This window comes from Conger conger, chromosome 3 (genome assembly GCF_963514075.1).
Source record: "Conger conger chromosome 3, fConCon1.1, whole genome shotgun sequence".
Classification (NCBI taxonomy): Eukaryota; Metazoa; Chordata; class Actinopteri; order Anguilliformes; family Congridae; genus Conger; species Conger conger.
In genome coordinates this window covers 74,906,900-74,929,230 of record NC_083762.1, presented here as the reverse complement: position 1 = coordinate 74,929,230, position 22,331 = coordinate 74,906,900, and the positions used below count along the sequence as shown (strand labels likewise).

Here is a 22,331-nt window from a genome sequence, read left to right as displayed (position 1 = left end):
ACAATGTAACGGTATAATATATTGTAGGACACGGAAAGTATTTTTTATTTTGTTAGGGCATTTAAAAATAAACTCAAGATGTCGCTGTTCACCATCGATGACAGGTTATATATGCGCCTCCTCCTCCTTTTTTATTATTCAGAACCAGTCGGTCTGTTGCCACACCAAGCCCATATTCACCCGCCATGCTGCAGACTGTACGAGCCGCTTAACCTAACTCAGATTTCTGCTAACTGACGTAGTTCGATTATTATGGGAATATTCAGACATATTGAGAAAATGGACGGTGGATGCTTCTCTGTTACCGGAGCGAGTTACTGCTGGTTTCTCTTTGTATTAACCGTGCCAGCTTCGTTTGCAGACGTGAGCTATTCTATTCCAGAGGAGCTAAAACGCGGATCTGTCATTGGGAATATTGCAAAAGATCTCGACGTGGATTTTAAAAGTCTGTCGGACCGCAAGGCCCGTTTAAACGCAGAAGGGAGCAGCAAGCGCTATTGTGACATCAATCTGAATTCTGGCAATTTGATTGTGGCAGAGAGGATCGACAGGGAACAGCTTTGCGGCCAGAGGACTGTTTGTAATTTAAAATACGAGCTGGTGCTTGAACGTCCCTTCGATTTACATCGTGTTGTTGTGCAGATTCAGGATATAAATGACAACTCGCCTCAGTTCTCGAAGGATATGATCCGACTAGAAATCCACGAATCTGCTGTTAAAGGCGCCCGCTTTCCTGTGAATGAGGCACACGATGCGGATATAGGACAGAACGCGGTACAAAGCTACACACTACAAAGGAACGATCATTTTGTTCTAGCTGTTCAGACCAATGTAGATGGAGGGAAATACTCAGAGTTAGTTTTAGAAAAAGAGCTGGATCGCGAAGAACAGCAGGAGGTAACATTATTACTTACAGCATCTGACGGAGGGACTCCACAGAGATCCGGTACTGTAGTTATACTCGTCATTGTCCTGGATGCTAATGATAACATACCCGTGTTTAGCCAAGCAGTTTATGAAGTCAGTCTGCCAGAAAATTCTCCTGTTGGTGCCGTAGTGGTAGCAGTCAGCGCCAGTGATGCAGACGAGGGAGCCAATGGCGCGGTGACTTATGAATTCAGTCGCATTTCCACCGAGGCTAAGGATTTATTTAGCCTTGATCGCAAAACTGGGGAAATTACAGTGACTGGACCCATTGACTTCGAAGAAGAGTCCAGTTATGAAATGCGTATTGAAGGGAAAGACGGAGCTGGACTCGCTTCGCAGACCAAAGTTATTGTCGACATCACTGATGTGAACGACAATGCACCGGTGATATTTGTGACGTCATTGTCTAACTCAATAGCGGAGAGCGCGCCACCTGGTACAGAGATTGGTATCATAAATGTTCAAGACCTAGATTCAGACGATAATAGTCAAGTTCGGTGCTCTATTCGAGGACATGTACCTTTTAAATTGAAGCCTTCTGTCAAAAATTATTATTCGATTGTAACAACCGGTGAACTGGACCGGGAACTCCAGTCAGAATACAATATTTCACTGACTGCTTCAGACGAGGGCTCCCCGCCCCTGTCGTTCTTTAAAACACTGCATGTATCCATCTCGGATGTGAATGACAATCCACCTGCATTTGACGAGCAATCTTACAGCGCCTATGTGACTGAAAATAACAAACCGGGCACCTCTGTTATTTCTGTGAGGGCAAGAGACCCGGACTGGAGACAGAACGGGACTGTTTTCTATTCTCTCTTGTCCAGTGAGGTCAGCGGTGTTCCTGTGTCCTCGTTTCTATCCATTAATGGAGACACCGGAGTGATCCACGCTGTCAGATCATTTGATTATGAGCAGTTTAGAAGCTTCAAAGTGCAGGTTGTTGCCAGAGACAACGGTTCCCCTCCACTCAGCAGCAATGTGACAGTGAGTGTGTTCATAACAGATGAAAATGATAACTCTCCACAGATACTATATCCTGCGCCTCTCAGGAATTCCATAATGACTGAGATGGTCCCCAAAGCTGCTCATGCAGGATCACTAGTATCTAAGGTGATCGCTGTGGATGCAGACTCTGGACAGAACGCCTGGCTGTCCTATCAGATCCTGAAATCTACTGATCCGGGACTTTTCACCATTGGTCTCCACAGTGGAGAGATCAGGGCGCAGCGGGACATTGCTGAATCTGATACTATGAAGCAAAACCTTGTTGTATCAGTGAAAGATAATGGACAGCCATCCCTCTCAACAACCTGCGCAGTATATTTACTGATTTCAGATAATTTAGCAGAAGTTCCAGAGCTGAAAGACATGTCCTATGAGGACAACAGCTCCAAATTAACTTCATATTTGATCATAGCTCTCGTCTCTGTTTCCACCTTCTTCTTGACGTTCATTATCCTAATTGTGGTCGTGAAGTTTTGCCGTAGACGGAAGCCTAGACTGTTGTTTGACGGCGCAGTGGCCATCCCCGGCGCATATTTCCCTCCCAACTACGCGGATGTGGACGGAGCAGGAACACTACGCAGTTCTTACAATTATGACACTTACTTAACTACGGGTTCACGCACAAGCGACTTCAAGTTTGTTCGGTCGTTTAATGACGGCACGCTGCACGCTGATCAGACGCTGAAGAGGAGCCCCCATGAAACTAGTGAGCTGGGCGAGACGACAGAGGATGGATCAAATTTCTCCACTCTGGTAAAACTACCGTTCTAAATCTTTACCACTTTCAACTTGCAAAAGATTGTGTCGGATTTAAGCCATTTGCTTTTGACAAATGTATTGAGCTCGTTTTTGTGAGTTTTATTAGTCGTTATTCGTTTTCATAGGACATTCCATATTTGTAATATTTATCAGGTAATCTTGTTTTACGCAGAATGCATAACATAAACAAGCGTCGCTTCCGACATTTTATATGACAACGTGGGTGATATTTCATGGCTTGCTCTAAGGAAGTTTTATCATGGTTGAAACGAAAACTAGGATACACGGGGTACACATGATCATGAATACCGTTTTGTATGGTAATATATGGCATGCTATCCAGAGAGCTTAGGTTGTGTACACTGCATTCCTTTACAATAAAGGGGACTGCATTTCCTCAAATCTAAAACCTAAGGATCATTGTTTCTCTCATTTAAAAGCTCATGTGATGCATAGCTAGGAGAACTGCACTTGGAGGAGTTGTGCATGTAGTTGAACGCATGTCGTTTCAGATAATCTGTCCTATTTTTCTATTGATCTGAGGCATGTACAGTATTCTGGGTAGTTCAGCACACAATACTACAGAATTAGCACTGTGCTCTTATATTTTATTTTAATAAGCCCGGAACTTTTGTAAAAGTCAGGGCTAAAATCGAAATGTAGTTTTGCTTTTGTATTGTGGTGGAGAATTTGATGAATATGTATCTGTTTGTCCTCCACTGGTTACTTCTGTCTTACATTTCAGCACCATGCTGGTGGACAGCGGCAACACTTAATTTGTCACCATAATCTTTCTTCTGCTGAGGCAGAGTTGTGGATTTTTTCCTTTTGTCTCTTATTTTTTGCCATTTAATTTCTCAATAATTCACGTGAGTAAAGTTTGATTCACCATTGTGAGTTTTATTGAGTGACCTTCCTTTATTATCCATGGATGGGACACCATTCTCTCTGTTGTTCTACTTTCTCTCTCAGTTAACCAGCCTGGCTTCATCATCACATTTTATTTTTGCTGAAAGTATTTTTGCTGCCACCTGATGTGGACGACTTTCTTATCAAATATATATGTAAATAAGCAACCATGTTACTGTGCACATTTGCATTGGTGTAGGGTGAACCTATGCAATTCTATTTCAGAATATGTCACTGCTGATCATAAAATTTAATCTGAATTTCTTACACCACAGGTGGTTTACTGGGAGCAAACATTTAGAATAACTACTGAAAGACATGTTTGCCTTTGTTTACTTCTTTTAGGTTGCAAGCGTGTTTCAAAATGTTATTGCCTGTTTGGCTGTATAGAAATGAGCCTTTACAAATATCTATAGATATGTTTGCATTCGATTAGAAAGTTTAGCTTTTTTTCGATTTCACACTTTACGGTTGTTCTTCAATTTGATATTGAATGTATTTTAGTCTTTTCTGGAAGGATTTGTACTGAGTGGTCTTGTCCATTCATGGGATTTTTTATTTGTATTTTTATTACATCTCCCTCCTTACACACCGTGGACAAACCAAACAACACATATTGTTTTACATAGTGACACATTTAACGTATTGATTTGTTGGCTGATAAGCATATGGTATTGATTCGTCAAACCCACCTGATGCAACTATTTCAACATTTGCAAACACTTGATTTGGACTTGAGTTTATTAGAACAATAGCAGATGAGTGTATAAGTTCAATATTTTAACATTTTAATATTTAATTTATTGGAACTCCTCTGAGAAGTTATTAATTGTATAGCACCATTTATGTAAATATAGTTACTTTCGATATACCAAAGGGCCAATTAGGATTAATCGGATTTTAATTATATTCTTTGAACAAAGTGCACTCCAAGACAGACAGTTTTGGAGATGGTTTTATGGCATTGCTTGCTTTGAGTTCGAATTGAATATTGGAATTGTTAAGATTTCATAAGAAACGGTTACACTCGATTTCCAATGGTCTACATAAAATTTGAGCGTCTGAAGACAATATAAAAGAAATCCACTGTACTTGTGGAATTTCAATCTTCTTCAGAATTCATTAAAATTGCCTGCTATATGCAGTTCTTTCACAATACTCACAGTGTCGCTATTCACCAGCTAAGGGATGTTATCCCCCAATATTATAATGTTCAGAGGGAGGAGAGTCACTGCTTCAGAAGACAAAATCATTTTACCATTCAGACCGAACATGTTTTTGCTTTTGCTTTGAATTCTATTTTATGGGAACGGGATCTCGTCCTGTATATTAGATAGGGTTCAGCGATTGGATTAAAACAGGAATTATCTGCCGTTTCTGTCTGAAGATGGGCGACAAAAAATCGTCTTTAAGCAACCTGGCGTGCGGTTTGGTTTTCTTTCTGATTTCTGCCCTGCCCTGCTTTGGAGATGTGAGCTATTCTGTTCCGGAGGAGATGAAACGCGGATCTATCATCGGAAATATTGCAAAGGACATCGGTGTGGATGTTACAAGTCTATCTGCTCGCAAAGCTCGTCTAGATACTGACGGTGGCCACCGACGTTTTTGTGATATCAATCTCAATTCTGGTGATTTCATTGTGTCTGAAAGGATTGACCGAGAGGAGTTATGCGGTGAGAAAGCGTCTTGTCCCCTTAAATATGAGCTGGTATTGGAGGATCCTTTGGAGTTGCATCGCATTACCCTTCAAATTCAGGATATCAATGATAATCCACCAACGTTTGCTAGAGAATTGATCAAGTTAGAAATACAGGAATCGGCAGTTAAAGGCGCTCGCTTCCCTTTGGACGAGGCCCACGATGCGGATATAGGACAGAACGCAGTTCAAAGCTACACACTACAAAGAAACGATCACTTTGTGTTAGCCGTCCATACGAACACAGACGGAGGGAAATACGGTGAGTTAGTTTTAGAAAGGGAGCTGGATCGTGAAGAACAGAAAGAGCTTACATTATTACTTACTGCTAATGACGGAGGGACTCCACAGAGATCTGGTACTGTAGTTGTGCACATCGCTGTGCTCGATGCTAATGATAATATCCCCGTGTTTAGCCAGGCCGTTTATGAAGTCAGTCTGCCAGAAAATCCTCCCCTAGGTTCTGTAGTGGTTGCAGTCAGCGCCACCGATGCAGACGAGGGAGCCAATGGTGAAGTGACGTATGATTTCAGTCGTATATCAGATAAAACTAAAAAAGTATTTTCTATTAACCACAAAACAGGAGAAATCCGAATATCCGGAACAATAGATTTCGAAGAAGAGTCTGTTTACGAGATGCGCATCGAAGGCAAAGATGGTGCTGGACTTGCATCTCATACCAAGGTTATTATAGAAATTACTGATATGAATGACAACAGCCCGGTGATACATTTAAAATCTTTGAAGAACCCAATCACAGAAAGCGCAATACCGGGCACAGAGGTGGGCATAATTAATGTCCAGGATAAAGATTCAGGGGAAAATCGACAGGTCCGCTGCTCCATTCAGCAAAATGTCCCTTTCAAGTTAGTCCCCTCCATCAAAAATTATTACTCATTGGTAACGACAAGCGAACTCGACCGCGAACTCGTGTCTGATTACAACATCACAATTACAGCTACAGATGAGGGCTCCCCTCCGTTGTCTTCCTCAAAGACTGTGCAGTTATCTGTGTCAGACGTGAATGACAATCCGCCGTTGTTTGACGAGCAGTCGTACAGCGCCTATGTGACTGAAAATAACAAACCGGGCACCTCTGTTATTTCTGTGAGGGCGAGAGACCCGGACTGGAGGCAGAACGGTACAGTTTTCTATTCCCTCTTGTCCAGTGAGGTCAGCGGTGTTCCTGTGTCCTCGTTTCTATCAATTAACGGAGATACCGGGGTGATCCATTCCGTCTGGTCATTTGATTATGAGCAGTTCAGGAACTTCAAAGTGCAGGTGGTTGCCAGAGACAACGGTTCCCCTCCACTGAGCAGCAACGTGACAGTGAGTGTGTTCATAACAGATGAGAATGATAACTCTCCACAGATATTATACCCAGCTCCAACAGGGAACTCCTTAATGACTGAGATTGTTCCCAAAGCTGCACACGCCGGTTCATTGGTTTCCAAGGTGATTGCTGTGGATGCAGACTCTGGACAGAATGCATGGCTGTCTTATGCTATTGTGAAGTCAACCGATCCCGGTCTTTTCACCATTGCTGTCCATAGCGGAGAGATCCGGGCGCAGAGAGACATTTCTGAATCTGATAGTCAGAAGCAGAACCTTGTTATCTCCGTGAAAGATAACGGAAAGCCAGCTCTAACTTCATCCTGTTCAGTTTATTTATTAATATCGGATAACTTGGCGGAAGTTCCAGAGTTGAAGGACATGCATTACGAGGAGAACAATTCTAAACTAACTTCATATTTGATCATCGCACTGGTGTCCGTTTCCACCTTCTTCTTGACTTTCATTATTCTTATCGTCACCATAAGGTTTTGCAGCAGAAGGAAGCCCAGACTTTTGTTTGACAGCGCAGTCGCCATTCCAAGCGCTTACTTCCCTGCTGAGGTCGATGCAACAGGAACTCTCCGTAGTTCTTACAATTACGACACCTATTTAACAACAGGCTCACGAACCAGCGACTTCAAGTTTGTTCGGTCATTTAATGACATGACTCTTCCCACTGATCAGACGCTGAGGAAACCAAATGAAATCACTGACACGAAAGACAGCGCAGAGGATGGATTCAAATGCGCAACTCTGGTAGGCCTAATACTTGCTATTTTGTTTTCCAAGCTTGTATTCCACGTGCGTAATTCTTGAAATGATGAAAAGTGAGCACGTTTTTATTTTCCCTGGGATTAACATATTTGATTTGCCAAAGTTGGTCCACATTCAACGTGTGGAGTTCATCTGCGTATTTCAACATCGCCCTGGCTGTAATTTACTCCGCTTTTTAGTGTCCCTGTTCAAATCACTGGTGCTGAATTATGTGTTTATGAAGCTGATTGGTTTTAAGCACTTTGTGTGTGTGTTTTATTTGTTGTTTTGTTTTTTATGTTACTATAAAGCAAGCATCAGTTAATTTATGTATCGATCAACTTTGTTTACACTTGGAATGTACCTTACCACGGTTCTAACAATTATATTGAATCATGTGCTATTGGGGGGTTTGGGACTTGTAGCCATGGTTCTGAAATACATGCTGATTTTAGTGACAGCAAAATTTTAAACCTTAAGAATTAGAGGAGTTCCAGAGCTCATTTGGACAACTATTGCTGAACAGCATAGTGGCCATTCCCAGCGCATATTGCTCTCCCGTTTCATACAGCTATAACGCGTACTCAACAGCTGGATCCAAAACAGGTCAACTAGGTCAGTGTGTAGTTTTTATATTGTAAGTTTAATATTGAACTTATTCTGAATTTAGTTGAAATAAAATATAGCTGGTTAACAGGATGTATGTAGGTTGATAGTAGTGTCATCTGAATGGTTTTGAATGTTTTTGTGTGGCAGATTTGATTTGACCAATTCAGTATTTTATTCATTTGTCATACATTTTAAATACTGGTTTGCCAGAAAATATTGCGTCTTCAAATTAATTATAATATACAACGGTATAATGTGTTTTAGGACGCGGAAACTATTTGTTTTAAAAAGGGGATTTAAAAAATAAACTCAAGATGTCGCTGTTCACCATCGAAGACGGGTTACATATGCGACTCCTCCTTCATTTTCTATTATTCAGAATCAGTCAGTCTGTTGCCACACCAAGCCCATATTCACACGCCATGCTGCAGACTGTACGAGCCGCTTAACCTAAATCAGATTTCTGCTAACTGACGAGTTCGATGATAATGGGAATATTCAGACATATTGAGAAAATGGACGGTGTAGGTTTCTCTGTTACCGGAGCGAGTTACTGCTGGTTTCTCTTTCTATTAACCGTGCCAGCTTCGTTTGGAGACGTGAGCTATTCTATTCCAGAGGAGCTAAAACGCGGATCTGTCATTGGGAATATTGCTAAAGATCTGGACGTAGATTTTCGAAGTCTGTTGGACCGCAAGGCCCGTGTGAACGCAGAAGGGAGCAGCAAGCGCTATTGTGACATTAATATGAATTCTGGCGATTTGATTGTGGCGGAGAGGATCGACAGAGAACAGCTTTGCGGCCAGAAGACTGTGTGTAATTTAAAATACGAGCTGGTGCTTGAAAGTCCATTCGATTTACACCGTGTTCTTGTGCAGATTCAGGATATAAATGACAACTCGCCTCGTTTTCCGAAGGATATTATCCGACTCGAAATAACAGAATCTGCTGTTAAAGGAGCTCGTTTTCCAGTGAATGAGGCACACGATGCGGATATAGGACAGAACGCGGTACAAAGCTACACACTACAAAGGAATGATCATTTTGTTCTGGCTGTTCAGACGAATATAGATGGAGGAAAATACGGTGAGTTAGTTTTAGAAAAAGAGCTGGATCGTGAAGAACAACAGGAGGTTACATTATTACTTACAGCTGCTGACGGAGGGACTCCTCAGAGATCCGGTACTGTAGTTATACACGTCACTGTTCTGGATGCTAATGATAACATACCCGTGTTTACCCAAGCAGTTTATGAAGTCACTCTGCCTGAAAATTCTGCTTTAGGTTCCGTTGTGGTTACAGTCAGCGCCAGTGATGCAGACGAGGGAGCCAATGGCGAGGTGACTTATGAATTTATTCGCATTTCTGATGAGGCTAAGGATTTATTTAGTATTGACCGGAAAACTGGGGAAATTCGAGTAACTGGACCCATTGACTTCGAAGAAGAGTCCAGTTATGAAATACGTATTGAAGGGAAAGACGGAGCTGGGCTCGCTTCTCAGACCAAAGTAATTGTCGACATCACTGACGTGAACGACAATGCACCAGTGATATTTGTGACGTCGCTGTCTAACTACGTACCCGAGAGCGCGCCACCTGGCACAGAGGTTGGTATCATAAATGTTCAGGACATTGATTCAGACAATAATAGTAAAGTTCGGTGCTCCATTCAAGGACATGTACCTTTTAAGTTGAAGCCTTCTGTCAAAAATTATTATTCGATTGTAACAACCGGTGAACTGGACCGGGAACTCCAGTCAGAATACAATATTTCACTGACTGCTTCAGACGAGGGCTCCCCACCCCTGTCGTCCTTTAAAACACTGCATGTATCCATCTCGGATGTGAATGACAATCCACCTGCATTTGATGAACAGTCGTACAGTGCCTATGTGACTGAAAATAACAAACCAGGCACCTCTGTTATTTCTGTGAGGGCGAGAGACCCGGACTGGAGACAGAACGGGACTGTTTTCTATTCTCTCCTGTCCAGTGAGGTCAGTGGTGTTCCTGTGTCCTCGTTTGTATCCATTAATGGAGACACCGGAGTGATCCATGCTGTCAGATCATTTGATTATGAGCAGTTCAGAAGCTTCAAAGTACAGGTCATTGCTAGAGACAACGGCTCTCCTCCACTCAGCAGCAACGCGACAGTGAGTGTGTTCATAACAGATGAGAATGATAACTCTCCACAGATATTATATCCTGCGCCTCTGGGTAACTCCATGATGACAGAGATGGTCCCCAAAGCTGCTCATGCCGGCTCTCTGGTTTCCAAGGTGATTGCTGTGGATGCAGACTCTGGACAGAATGCCTGGCTGTCCTATCAGATCATGAAATCTACTGATCCGGGTCTTTTCACCATTGGTCTCCACAGTGGAGAGATCAGGGCACAGAGGGACATTGCTGAATCTGATACTATGAAGCAAAACCTTGTTGTATCAGTGAAAGATAATGGGCAGCCATCTCTCTCGACAACCTGCGCAGTATATTTACTGATTTCAGATAATTTGGCAGAAGTTCCAGAGCTGAAAGATATGTCCTATGACAACAGTTCCAAATTAACTTCTTATTTGATCATTGCTCTCGTCTCCGTGTGCACCTTCTTCTTGACGTTCATTGTCCTAATTGTGGTCGTCAAGTTTTGCCGTAGAAGAAAGCCAAGGCTGTTGTTTGACGGCGCAGTGGCCATCCCCGGCGCATATTTCCCTCCCAACTACGCGGATGTGGACGGAGCAGGAACACTTCGCAGTTCTTACAATTATGACACTTACTTAACGACTGGTTCACGCACAAGCGACTTCAAGTTTGTTCGGTCGTTTAATGACGGCACGCTGCCCGCTGATCAGACGCTGAAGAGGAGCCCCAATGAAACTCGTGAGCTGGGCGAGACGACAGAGAATGGATCAAAATTCTCCACTCTGGTAAAACTACCGTTCTAAATCTTTACCACTTTCAACTTGCATTAGGATTGTGTAGGATTAAAGCCAGTTGCTTTTGACAAATGCATTGAGTTCATTTGTGAGTTGAATTAGTAGTTAATCGTTTTAACAGGACATTCCAGTTTTGTAATATTTCTCAGATAATCTTGTTTTACGCAGAATGCATAACATAAGCAAGGGTCGTATCGCTTCCGACATTTTATATGACAACGTGGGCTTGCTATAAGGAAGTTTTATCATGGTTGGAACGAAAACTAGGAAAACCGTTTTGCATGGGTAATATATGGCATGCTATCCAAATAGCTTAGGTTGTGCACACTGCATTTATTTGCAGTAAGAGGAGCTGCATTTCCTCAAATCTAAAACCTAAGGATCATTGTTTCTCTAATTTAAAAGCACACTGTGATGTATAGCTAGGGGAGCTGCATTTGGAGGAGTTGTGCATGTAGTTAAATGCATCTAGTTTCAGATAGTCTATTTTTCTATTGATCTGAGGGATGTACAGTATTCTGAATTGTTCAGCAGGCAGTACTACAGAATCAGCAGTGTACTCTTATATTTTATTTTAATTCACCCAGAACTGGAGACATTGATCTGTATAGCCACGATGAAACATGTCTTCTGCTTTTAAGTGCGACTAAGTTTGATTATTTTCTCTTCCAAGGTAATATGAATCTATGATTTAATTGGTTGAAAATATTATTTCTGGAGATTTTTTTTTCAATCAGGGCTAAAATCAAAACGTGGTTTTGCTATTGCATCGTGGTGGAGAATTTGATGAATATTTACCTGTTTGTCTTCCACGGGTGACTCTCTAGATTTCAGCACCAAGCTGGAGGACAGCAGAAAAACTATTTCTTGCTTTATGCTTCTTCTGATGATTTTTTAGTCTCTTTAGGCCATTTAATTTCTCACGAAGGCAAGTGAGTAAAATTTGATTCACCATTGTGAGTTTTATTCAGTGCACTTGTCCCATTCTTTTTCTTCATGGATGGGACAACATTCTCGCTGTTATTCTACTTTCTCTGTCAAGTTAACCAGCCTGGCTTCATCATCACATTTTATTTTTGCTTAAAAGTACCTTTCCTGCCACCTGAGGTGGATGACTTTCTTGCCAAATATATATGTAAATAAGCAACCATGTTACTGTGCACATTTGCATTGCTGCAGGGTGAACCTATGCAATTCTATTTCAGAATATGTCACTTTAAATTGAATTTCTTACACCACAGGTGGTTTACTGGGACCAAATATTTTGAAGTACGACTGAGAGACATGTTTGCCTTTGTTTACTTCTTTTAGGTTGCAAGCATGTTTCAAAATGTTGTTGCCTGTTTGGCTGGATAGAAATGAGCCTTTACAAATATCTATGGATATCTTTACATTCAATTCGAAAGTTTAGCTTTTTTTCCATTACATACTTTACGGTTGTTCTTCAGTTTGATATTGAATGTATTTTGGTCTTTTATGGAAGGATTTGTACAGAGTGGTCTTGTACATTCAGGGGATTTTTAAATGTTTTTTAGTGTTTTTTTTTTTAGCATATCTCCCTCCTCACACACCGTGGACAAACCAAACAACACAGTGTTTTACATAGTGACATCTTTAACATAATGACTTGGTGAACGATTACCATAGGGTACTGATTCTTCAAACCCACCTGATGTAATCATTTTAACATTTGCAAACACTTGATTTGGAAGTGCGACCGATTTTGACTTGAGCATATAAGCACAATAGCAGAAGAGTCTATAAGTTTTTAAATGTAAGATACACTAAATCTGAATATTTATTTCATTGGAACACCTCTGAGAAATTATTAATTGTATAGCGCCATTTATATTAATATAGTTACTTAAGATATACCAAAGGGCCAATTACGATGAATCATATTTTTATTAATATTCTTTGGACAAAGTGCGCACCAAGACAGACACAGTTTTGGAGCTGATTTTATGGCATTGTTTGCTTTGAGGTGGAATTGAATACTGTAACTATCGAGATTTAATCAAACTCAATTTCCAATGGTGTACATTACATTTGAGCGTCTGAAGACAATATGAAAGAAATCCACTATACTTGTGGAATTTAAATCTTCAGAATTCATTAAAATTGCCTGCTATATGCAGTTCTTTCACAATACTCACAGTGTCGCTATTCACCAGCTAAGGGATGTTATCCCCCAATATTATAATATTCAGAGAGAGGAGAGTCACTGCTTCAGAAGACAAAATCATTTTACCCTACGGACCGTACATGTATTTGCTTTGAGTCTGAATACTATTTTATGGGAACGGGATCTCGTCGTATATATTTAATAGGGTTCAGCGATTGGATTACAACAGGAATTATCTGCCGTTTCTGTCTGAAGATGGACCACAAAAAATCGTCTTTAAGCAACCTGGCGTTCGGTTTGGTTTTCTTTCTGATTTCTGCCCTGCCCTGCTTTGGAGATGTGAGCTATTCTGTTCCGGAGGAGATGAAACGCGGATCTGTCATTGGAAATATTGCAAAGGACATCGCTGTGGATGTTACAAGTTTGTCTGCCCGCAAAGCGCGATTAGATACTGACGGTGGCCTCCGACGTTTTTGTGATATCAATCTCAATTCTGGCGATTTCATTGTGTCTGAAAGGATTGACAGAGAGGAGTTATGTGGTGAAAAAGCTTCCTGCCTTCTCAATTATGAGCTGGTATTGGAGGATCCTTTAGAGTTGCATCGTATTACACTTCAAATTCAGGATATCAACGATAATCCACCAACATTTGCAAGAGAATTGATTAAACTAGAAATACGAGAATCGGCAGATAAAGGCGCTCGCTTCCCCTTGGACGAGGCCCACGATGCGGATATAGGACAGAACGCAGTTCAAAGCTACACACTACAAAGAAACGATCACTTTGTTTTAGCTGTCCGTACGAACACATACGGAGGAAAATACGGAGAGTTAGTATTAGAAAGGGAGCTGGATCGTGAAGAACAGAAAGAGCTTACATTATTACTTACTGCGAATGACGGAGGGACTCCACAGAGATCTGGTACTGTAGTTGTGCACATCACTGTGCTCGATGCTAATGATAATATCCCCGTGTTTAGCCAGGCCGTTTATAAAGTCAGTCTGCCTGAAAATCCTCCCTTAGGTTCTGTAGTGGTTACAGTCAGCGCCACCGATGCAGACGAGGGAGCTAATGGTGAAGTGACGTATGATTTTAGTCGAATATCTGATAAGACTAAAAAGGTATTTTCTATTAACCACAAAACAGGAGAAATCCGAGTATCAGGAACAATAGATTTCGAAGAAGAGTCTGTGTACGAAATGCGCATCGAAGGCAAAGATGGAGCTGGACTTGCATCTCTTACGCAGGTTATTATAGACATTTCTGATATGAATGACAATGCCCCTGTGATACATATAAAATCTCTGAAGGATCCCATCCCTGAAAGCGCAATACCTGGTACAGAGGTGGGCATCATTAATGTCCAGGATAAAGATTCAGGGGAAAATCGACTAGTGCGCTGCTCCATTCAGCAAAATGTTCCTTTCAAGTTAGTCCCCTCCATCAAAAATTATTACTCACTTGTAACTACAGGAGAACTAGACCGCGAACTAATGTCTTCTTACAACATCACAATTACAGCTGTAGATGAGGGCTCTCCACCGCTGTCTTCTTCAAAAACTGTGCTGTTATCTGTGTCAGACGTGAATGACAATCCGCCGTTGTTTGACGAGCAGTCGTACAGCGCCTATGTGACTGAAAATAACAAACCTGGAACCTCTGTCATTTCTCTGAGGGCGAGAGACCCGGACTGGAGGCAGAACGGGACTGTTTTCTATTCTCTCTTGTCCAGCGAGGTCAGCGGTGTTCCTGTGTCCTCGTTTCTATCAATTAACGGAGATACCGGGGTGATCCATTCCGTCAGATCATTTGATTATGAGCAGTTCAGAAATTTCAAAGTGCAGGTCGTTGCCAGAGACAACGGTTCTCCTCCACTCAGCAGCAACGTGACAGTGAGTGTGTTCATAACAGATGAGAATGATAACTCTCCACAGATATTATACCCAGCTCCAACTGGGAACTCCTTAATGACTGAGATTGTTCCCAAAGCTGCACACGCCGGTTCATTGGTTTCCAAGGTGATTGCTGTGGATGCAGACTCTGGACAGAATGCATGGCTGTCTTATGCTATTGTGAAGTCAACCGATCCGGGTCTTTTCACCATTGCTGTCCATAGCGGAGAGATCCGGGCGCAGAGAGACATTTCTGAATCTGATAGTCAGAAGCAGAACCTTGTTATCTCCGTGAAAGATAACGGAAAGCCAGCTCTAACTTCATCCTGTTCAGTTTATTTATTAATATCGGATAACTTGGCGGAAGTTCCAGAGTTGAAGGACATGCATTACGAGGAGAACAATTCTAAACTAACTTCATATTTGATCATCGCACTGGTGTCCGTTTCCACCTTCTTCTTGACTTTCATTATTCTTATCGTCACCATAAGGTTTTGCAGCAGAAGGAAGCCCAGACTTTTGTTTGACAGCGCAGTCGCCATTCCAAGCGCTTACTTCCCTGCTGAGGTCGATGCTACAGGAACTCTCCGTAGTTCTTACAATTACGACACCTATTTAACAACAGGCTCACGAACCAGCGACTTCAAGTTTGTTCGGTCATTTAATGACATGACTCTTCCCACTGATCAGACGCTGAGGAAACCAAATGAAATCACTGACACGAAAGACAGCGCAGAGGATGGATTCAATTGTGAAACTCTGGTAGGCTAATACTTGGTTTTCAGCATTTTGTGTTTTTTTTTTCTGTAACTATAAATCAAACAGCAGTTCATGTAATGTACCTTACTACGGTTCTAACAATGATATTTAAGGCTGTACTGTTGGAGGGTTTGGAACAAAGGCCCTGTGACCGTGGTTCTGAGTTAGTGGTTGATATTAGTGTGACCAAAACACATTTTAAACCTTAACAAATAGATGAAGTGGTCCAGAGTTTCCAAAATGCGTTAAGATTGACTGCTGTAGTTCTTGGTCATTTGGTCCAAAAGCTTATTGAACAGTGGCCATTTCCAGCGCATATTTCCCACCCATTTCATACTGCCATGAAGCATACTCAATAGTTGGCACTCGCACCGGCGACTTCGGATACGAATGGACTTAATGGATACTTGTCCGTTCTTTCAATGATTTCTAACAGCCCGACCGTCAGGAGCCTAAACGAGTTACAGAGTAAATTTGTAGTTTGTTTTAATGTTGAGCTTATTCTGAATTCATTTAGAAATAAGATATAGCTGGTTAACGCAATGTCGGCCATATGGACTGATTGCAATATCATATGAATGGTTTTGAATGTTCTTGTTTGGCAGACTGTTGTTTTACGATTTCAATATTTGATTTTACACCAGCCTGATTTAAGCAAAGTGAGCCCCTTGTATGAGATAAGGCACAGACCAAAGTTTCAAGGATTTTATCGTGATAAAACTTTATGGACATAATTTGGATACAGCCGTGGTCGTCTTCCAACGACGTTACAAATAATATCTACCCCGCGTTTGACACCTGATTCAAGCAGTCGCTCCTGAATGCCAGTGAGAGGACATCTTACGTGTCCATATTGCTTTATTAGACGATATTGTTAGAAATGAGACTTGAAAACACTATTTGATACAACAAGTAGGCTAGTTTTGCGCCTCACAGGAGATTAATTATTTCCATATTGCAAATGTTTGCAGGCAAACATAGGCGACTGAATTACCCTACCAATTACTGTATATGTAGGATCTATGATGTAATACATTTAACATATACATATATCAAATATATTGCGTCTTCAAATGAATTATAATATGGATTTCAAATGATTATTTTTATTGGGTAGGTCTAACACACGACAGTATAATGTGTTTTAGGACGCGGAAAATATTTGTTTTGAAAGAGGGATTTAAAAAAGAAACTCAAGATGTCGCTGTTCACCATCGAGGACAGGTTATATACGCACCTCCTCCTTCATTTTTTATTATTCAGAACCCATTCGGTCTGTTGCCACACCAAGCCCATATTCACAAGCCATGCTGCAGACTGTACGAGCCGCTTCACCTCACTCAGATTTCTGCTAACTGACGAGTTCGAATATTATGGGAATATTCAGACATATTGAGAAAATGGACGGTGGATGCTTCTCTGTTACCGGAGCGAGTTACTGCTGGCTTCTCTTTGTATTAACCGTGCCAGCATCGTTTGGAGACGTGAGCTATTCTATTCCAGAGGAGCTAAAACGCGGATCTGTCATTGGGAATATTGCTAAAGATCTGGACGTGGATTTTAAAAGTCTGTTGGACCGCAAGGCCCGTTTAAACGCAGAAGGGAGCAGCAAGCGCTATTGTGACATCAATATGAATTCTGGCGATTTGATTGTGGCGGAGAGAATCGACAGAGATCAGCTTTGCGGCGAGAAGACTGTGTGTAATTTAAAATTCGAGCTCATGCTTGAAAGTCCGTTCGATTTACACCGTGTTGTTGTGCAGATTCAGGATATAAATGACAACTCTCCTGGATTTCCGAAGGATGTTATCCGACTAGAAATAAGAGAATCTGCTGTTAAAGGAGCTCGTTTTCCTGTGAATGAGGCCCACGATGCGGATATAGGACAGAACGCGGTACAAAGCTACACACTACAAAGGAATGATCATTTTGTCCTGGCTGTTCAGACGAATATAGATGGTGGAAAATACGCTGAGTTAGTTTTAGAAAAAGAGCTGGATCGCGAAGAACAACAAGAGGTTTCATTATTACTTACAGCTTCTGACGGAGGGACTCCTCAGAGATCCGGTACTGTAGTGATACTCGTCACTGTCCTGGATGCGAATGATAATATCCCCGTGTTTAGCCAAGCAGTTTATGAAGTCACACTGCCTGAAAATGTTCCTTTAGGTACCCTAGTGGTTACAGTCAGTGCCAGTGATGCAGACGAGGGAGCCAATGGCGCGGTGACTTATGAATTTAGTCGCATTTCCAACGAGGCAAAGCATTTATTTAGTATTGATCGCAAAACTGGGGAAATTCGAGTAACTGGGCCAATTGATTTCGAAGAAGAGTCCAGTTATGAAATGCGTATTGAAGGTAAAGACGGAGCTGGGCTCGCTTCGCAGACCAAAGTAATTGTCGACATCACTGACGTGAACGACAATGCACCGGTGATATTTGTTGCCTCATTGATTAACTCGGTGCCTGAGAGCGCGCCACCTGGTACAGAGATTGGTATCATAAATGTTCAAGACCTCGATTCAGAAGGTAATCATCCAGTTCGCTGCTCTATTCAAGGACATGTACCTTTTAAATTAAAGCCTTCTGTCAAAAAATATTATTCGATTGTTACAACCGGTGAACTGGACCGGGAACTCCAGTCAGAATACAATATTTCACTGACTGCTTCAGACGAGGGCTCCCCACCCCTGTCGTCCTTTAAAATACTGCATGTATCCATCTCGGATGTGAATGACAATCCACCTGCATTTGATAAGCAGTCGTACAGCGCCTATGTGACTGAAAATAACAAACCGGGCACCTCTGTTATTTCTGTGAGGGCGAGAGACCCAGACTGGAGACAGAACGGGACTGTTTTCTATTCTCTCTTGTCCAGTGAGGTCAGTGGTGTTCCTGTGTCCTCGTTTGTATCCATTAATGGAGACACCGGAGTGATCCATGCTGTCAGATCATTTGATTATGAGCAGTTCAGAAGCTTCAAAGTGCAGGTCGTTGCCAGAGACAACGGCTCTCCTCCACTCAGCAGCAACGTGACAGTGAGTGTGTTCATAACAGATGAGAATGATAACACTCCACAGATATTATATCCTGCACCTCTGGGTAACTCCATGATGACAGAGATGGTACCCAAAGCTGCTCATGCAGGCTCTCTGGTTTCCAAGGTGATCGCTGTGGATGCAGACTCTGGACAGAATGCCTGGCTGTCCTATCAGATCCTGAAATCGACTGATCCGGGTCTTTTCACCATTGGTCTCCACAGTGGAGAGATCAGGGCACAGCGGGACATTGCTGAATCTGATACTATGAAGCAAAACCTTGTCGTATCAGTGAAAGATAATGGGCAGCCATCTCTCTCGACAACCTGCGCAGTATATTTACTGATTTCAGATAATTTGGCAGAAGTTCCAGAGCTGAAAGATATGTCCTATGACAACAGTTCCAAATTAACTTCTTATTTGATCATTGCTCTCGTCTCCGTGTGCACCTTCTTCTTGACGTTCATTGTCCTAATTGTGGTCGTGAAGTTTTGCCGTAGAAGAAAGCCCAGACTGTTGTTTGACGGCGCAGTGGCCATCCCCGGCGCATATTTCCCTCCCAACTACGCGGATGTGGACGGAGCAGGAACACTTCGCAGTTCTTACAATTATGATACTTACTTAACGACTGGTTCACGCACAAGCGACTTCAAGTTTGTTCGGTCGTTTAATGACGGCACGCTGCCCGCTGATCAGACGCTGAAGAGGAGCCCCCAGGAAACTAGTGAGCTGGGCGAGATGACAGGGGATGGATCAAAATTCTCCACTCTGGTAAAACTACCGTTCTAAATATTTACCACTTTCAACTTGCAAAGGATTGTGTAGGATTTATGGCATTTGCTTTTGGCAATTGTATTGAGCTCGTTTTAGTGAGTTATTCGTTTCCATAGGACATTCCATATTTGTAATATTTCTCAGAGAATCTTGTTTTACGCAGAATGCATAACATAAAAAAGGGTCGTATCGCTTCCGACATTTTATATGACAACGTGGGTGATATTTCATGGCTTGGTATAAAGAAGTTTTATCATGGTTGGAACGAAAACTAGGATACACGGGGCACACATGATCATGAAAACCGTTTTGTATGGTAATATATGGCATGCTATCCAGAGAGCTTAGGTTGTGTACACTGCATTCATTTACAATAAAGGGGACTGCATTTCCTCAAATCTAAAACCTAAGGATCAGTGTTTCTCTCATTTAAAAGCACACTGTGATGTGCCACTTGGGGAGCTGCATTTGGAGGAGTTGTGCTTGTAGTTAAACGCATCTAGTTTCAGTCTATTTTTCTATTGATCTGAGGCGTGTACAGTATTCTGAATTGTTCAGCAGACAGTACTACAGAATCAGCAGTGTGCTCTTATATTTTATTTTAATAAGCTCGGAACTGGAGTCAGTGATCTGTATAGCCACCATGAGTCATGTCTTCTGCTTTTAAGTGCTATTAAGTTTGATTATTTTATCTTCCAAGGTAATATGAATCTATGATTTAATTGGTTGAAAACATAATTTCTGCAGAATTTAGGGCTAAAATGAAAACGTGGTTTTGCTATTGTATTGTGGTGGATAATTTGATGAATATTTATCTGTTTGTCTTCCACGAGTGACTTCTCTCTACATTTCAGCACCATACTGGTGGACAGCAGCAAAACTATTTGTTGCCTTCATCTTTTTCTGAGGATTTTTTATTCTCTTTAGGCCATTTAATTTCTCACTAAGGCAAGTGAGTAAAGTTTGATTGACCAGTGTGATTTTTATTCAGTGCATTTGTCCCATTTGTTTTCTCCATGGGTGGGACACCATTCTCTTGTTATTCTACTTTCTCTCTCAGTTAACCAGCCTGGCTTCATCATGGCATTTTATTCAGTACCTTTGCTGCCACCTGAGGTGGATGACTGTCCTACCAAATATATATGCAAATAAGCTACCATGTTACTGTGCACATTTGCATTGCTGTAGGGTGAACCTATGCAATTCTATTTCAGAATATGTCACTGCTGATCATAAAATTTAATCTGAATTTCTTACACCACAGGTGGTTTACTGGGACCAAACATTTAGAATTTTAGGTTGCAAGTGCGTTTCAAAATGTTATTGCCTGTTTGGCTGTATAGAAATTAGCCTTTACAAATATCTATAGATATGTGGCTGTCTTATGCTATTGTGAAGTCAACCGATCCGGGTCTTTTCACCATTGGTGTTCATAGCGGAGAGATCCGGGCGCAGAGAGACATTTCTGAATCTGATAGTCAGAAGCAGAACCTTGTTATCTCCGTGAAAGATAACGGAAAGCCAGCTCTAACTTCATCCTGTTCAGTTTATTTATTAATATCGGATAACTTGGCGGAAGTTCCAGAGTTGAAGGACATGCATTACGAAGAGAACAATTCTAAACTAACTTCATATTTGATTATCGCACTGGTCTCCGTTTCCACCTTCTTCTTGACTTTCATTATTCTTATCGTCACCATAAGGTTTTGCAGCAGAAGGAAGCCCAGACTTTTGTTTGACAGCGCAGTCGCCATTCCAAGCACTTACTTCCCTGCTGAGGTCGATGCAACTGGAACTCTCCGTAGTTCTTACAATTACGACACCTATTTAACAACAGGCTCACGAACCAGCGACTTCAAGTTCGTTCGGTCATTTAATGACATGACTCTTCCCACTGATCAGACGCTGAGGAAACCAAATGAAATCACTGACACGAAAGACAGCGCAGAGGATGGATTCAATTGCGCAACTCTGGTAGGCCTAATATTTTCTATTTTGTTTTTCAAGCTTGTATTCCACGTGCGTAATTCTTGAAATTATGAAACATGCGCAAGTTTTGACTTTTCCCTGCGATTAACATATTTGATTTGTCCAAATTGGTCCACATTCAACGTGTGGAGTTCATCCGCGTATTTCCACGTCGCCCTGGCTGTAATTTGCTCCGCTTTTTAGTGTCCCTGTTCACATCAGTGGTGCTGAATTGTGTGCTTTTCAAGCTGATTGGTTTTCAGCATTTTGTGCTTTTTTTTATTCGTTTTTTATTCAGCATCAGTTAATTTATGTTTTAATCGATCAACCTTGTTTACGCTTGGAATGTACCTTACCACGGTTCTAACAATGATCTTTAATTCTGTGCTATTGGGGAGTTTTGGAACTGGAGCCATGGTTCTGAAATACATGCTGATTTTAGTGTCAGCAAAATGGTAAGCCTTAAGAATTGGAGGAGGCGGTTATAAATTCCCCAAATGAATCTGAATAGTTTTGAATGTTTTTGTGTGGCAGATTTTATTTGACCAATTCAGTATTTTATTCATTTGTAATACATTTTAAATACTGGTTTATCAGAAAACATTGCGTCTTCAAATTAATGACAATAGATAACGGTATAATGTGTTTTAGGACGCGGAAAGTATTTGTTTTAAAAAAGGGATTTAAAAAATAAACTCAAGATGTCGCTGTCCACCATCGAGGACAGGTTATATATGAATCTCCTCCTTCATTTTTTATTGTTCAGAAACCATTCGGTCTGTTGCCACACCAAGCCCATATTCACACGCCATGCTGCAGACTGTACGAGCCGCTTAACCTAA

The 22,331-nt window shown here is 41.5% G+C and overlaps 5 protein-coding genes across 5 annotated transcripts; all 5 read left to right on the top strand.

Moving 5' to 3' along the window:
• The first annotated feature begins 279 nt into the window (after nucleotides 1–279).
• LOC133123590 (protocadherin gamma-A11-like) lies at nucleotides 280–2,709 on the top strand. The gene has a single exon (XM_061234064.1). It carries the CDS (start codon nucleotides 280–282, stop codon nucleotides 2,707–2,709), a length of 2,430 nt encoding a protein of 809 aa, XP_061090048.1.
• Nucleotides 2,710–4,993: 2,284 nt separating this feature from the next.
• Nucleotides 4,994–8,005, top strand: LOC133123589 (protocadherin gamma-A11-like). Its single transcript, XM_061234062.1, has 2 exons — nucleotides 4,994–7,393; nucleotides 7,982–8,005. Exons 1-2 carry the CDS (start codon nucleotides 4,994–4,996, stop codon nucleotides 8,003–8,005), a joined length of 2,424 nt encoding a protein of 807 aa, XP_061090046.1.
• A 509-nt stretch (nucleotides 8,006–8,514) lies between these two features.
• Nucleotides 8,515–10,941, top strand: LOC133123588 (protocadherin gamma-A11-like). The gene has a single exon (XM_061234061.1). The coding sequence runs from the start codon at nucleotides 8,515–8,517 to the stop codon at nucleotides 10,939–10,941; it is 2,427 nt and encodes an 808-aa protein (XP_061090045.1).
• Nucleotides 10,942–13,312: 2,371 nt separating this feature from the next.
• Nucleotides 13,313–15,721, top strand: LOC133123587 (protocadherin gamma-A11-like). The gene has a single exon (XM_061234060.1). It carries the CDS (start codon nucleotides 13,313–13,315, stop codon nucleotides 15,719–15,721), a length of 2,409 nt encoding a protein of 802 aa, XP_061090044.1.
• Nucleotides 15,722–16,907: 1,186 nt separating this feature from the next.
• LOC133123586 (protocadherin gamma-A11-like) lies at nucleotides 16,908–19,536 on the top strand. Its single transcript, XM_061234059.1, has 2 exons — nucleotides 16,908–16,989; nucleotides 17,156–19,536. The coding sequence occupies exons 1-2, from the start codon at nucleotides 16,908–16,910 to the stop codon at nucleotides 19,534–19,536; spliced, it is 2,463 nt and encodes an 820-aa protein (XP_061090043.1).
• The last annotated feature ends 2,795 nt before the right edge of the window (nucleotides 19,537–22,331 follow it).

Bases quoted from the DNA above. Each gene is read 5' to 3' on its own strand.
- LOC133123587 (XM_061234060.1), top strand. From the start codon at position 13,313: ATGGACCACAAAAAATCGTCTTTAAGCAACCTGGCGTTCGGTTTGGTT.
- LOC133123590 (XM_061234064.1), top strand. From the start codon at position 280: ATGGACGGTGGATGCTTCTCTGTTACCGGAGCGAGTTACTGCTGGTTT.
- LOC133123589 (XM_061234062.1), top strand. From the start codon at position 4,994: ATGGGCGACAAAAAATCGTCTTTAAGCAACCTGGCGTGCGGTTTGGTT. The intron at 7,394-7,981 runs GTAGGCCTAATA...CGTACTCAACAG, and splicing joins GATTCAAATGCGCAACTCTG to CTGGATCCAAAACAGGTCAA.
- LOC133123588 (XM_061234061.1), top strand. From the start codon at position 8,515: ATGGACGGTGTAGGTTTCTCTGTTACCGGAGCGAGTTACTGCTGGTTT.
- LOC133123586 (XM_061234059.1), top strand. From the start codon at position 16,908: ATGTCGCTGTTCACCATCGAGGACAGGTTATATACGCACCTCCTCCTT. The intron at 16,990-17,155 runs GCCACACCAAGC...GTTACTGCTGGC, and splicing joins CAGAACCCATTCGGTCTGTT to TTCTCTTTGTATTAACCGTG.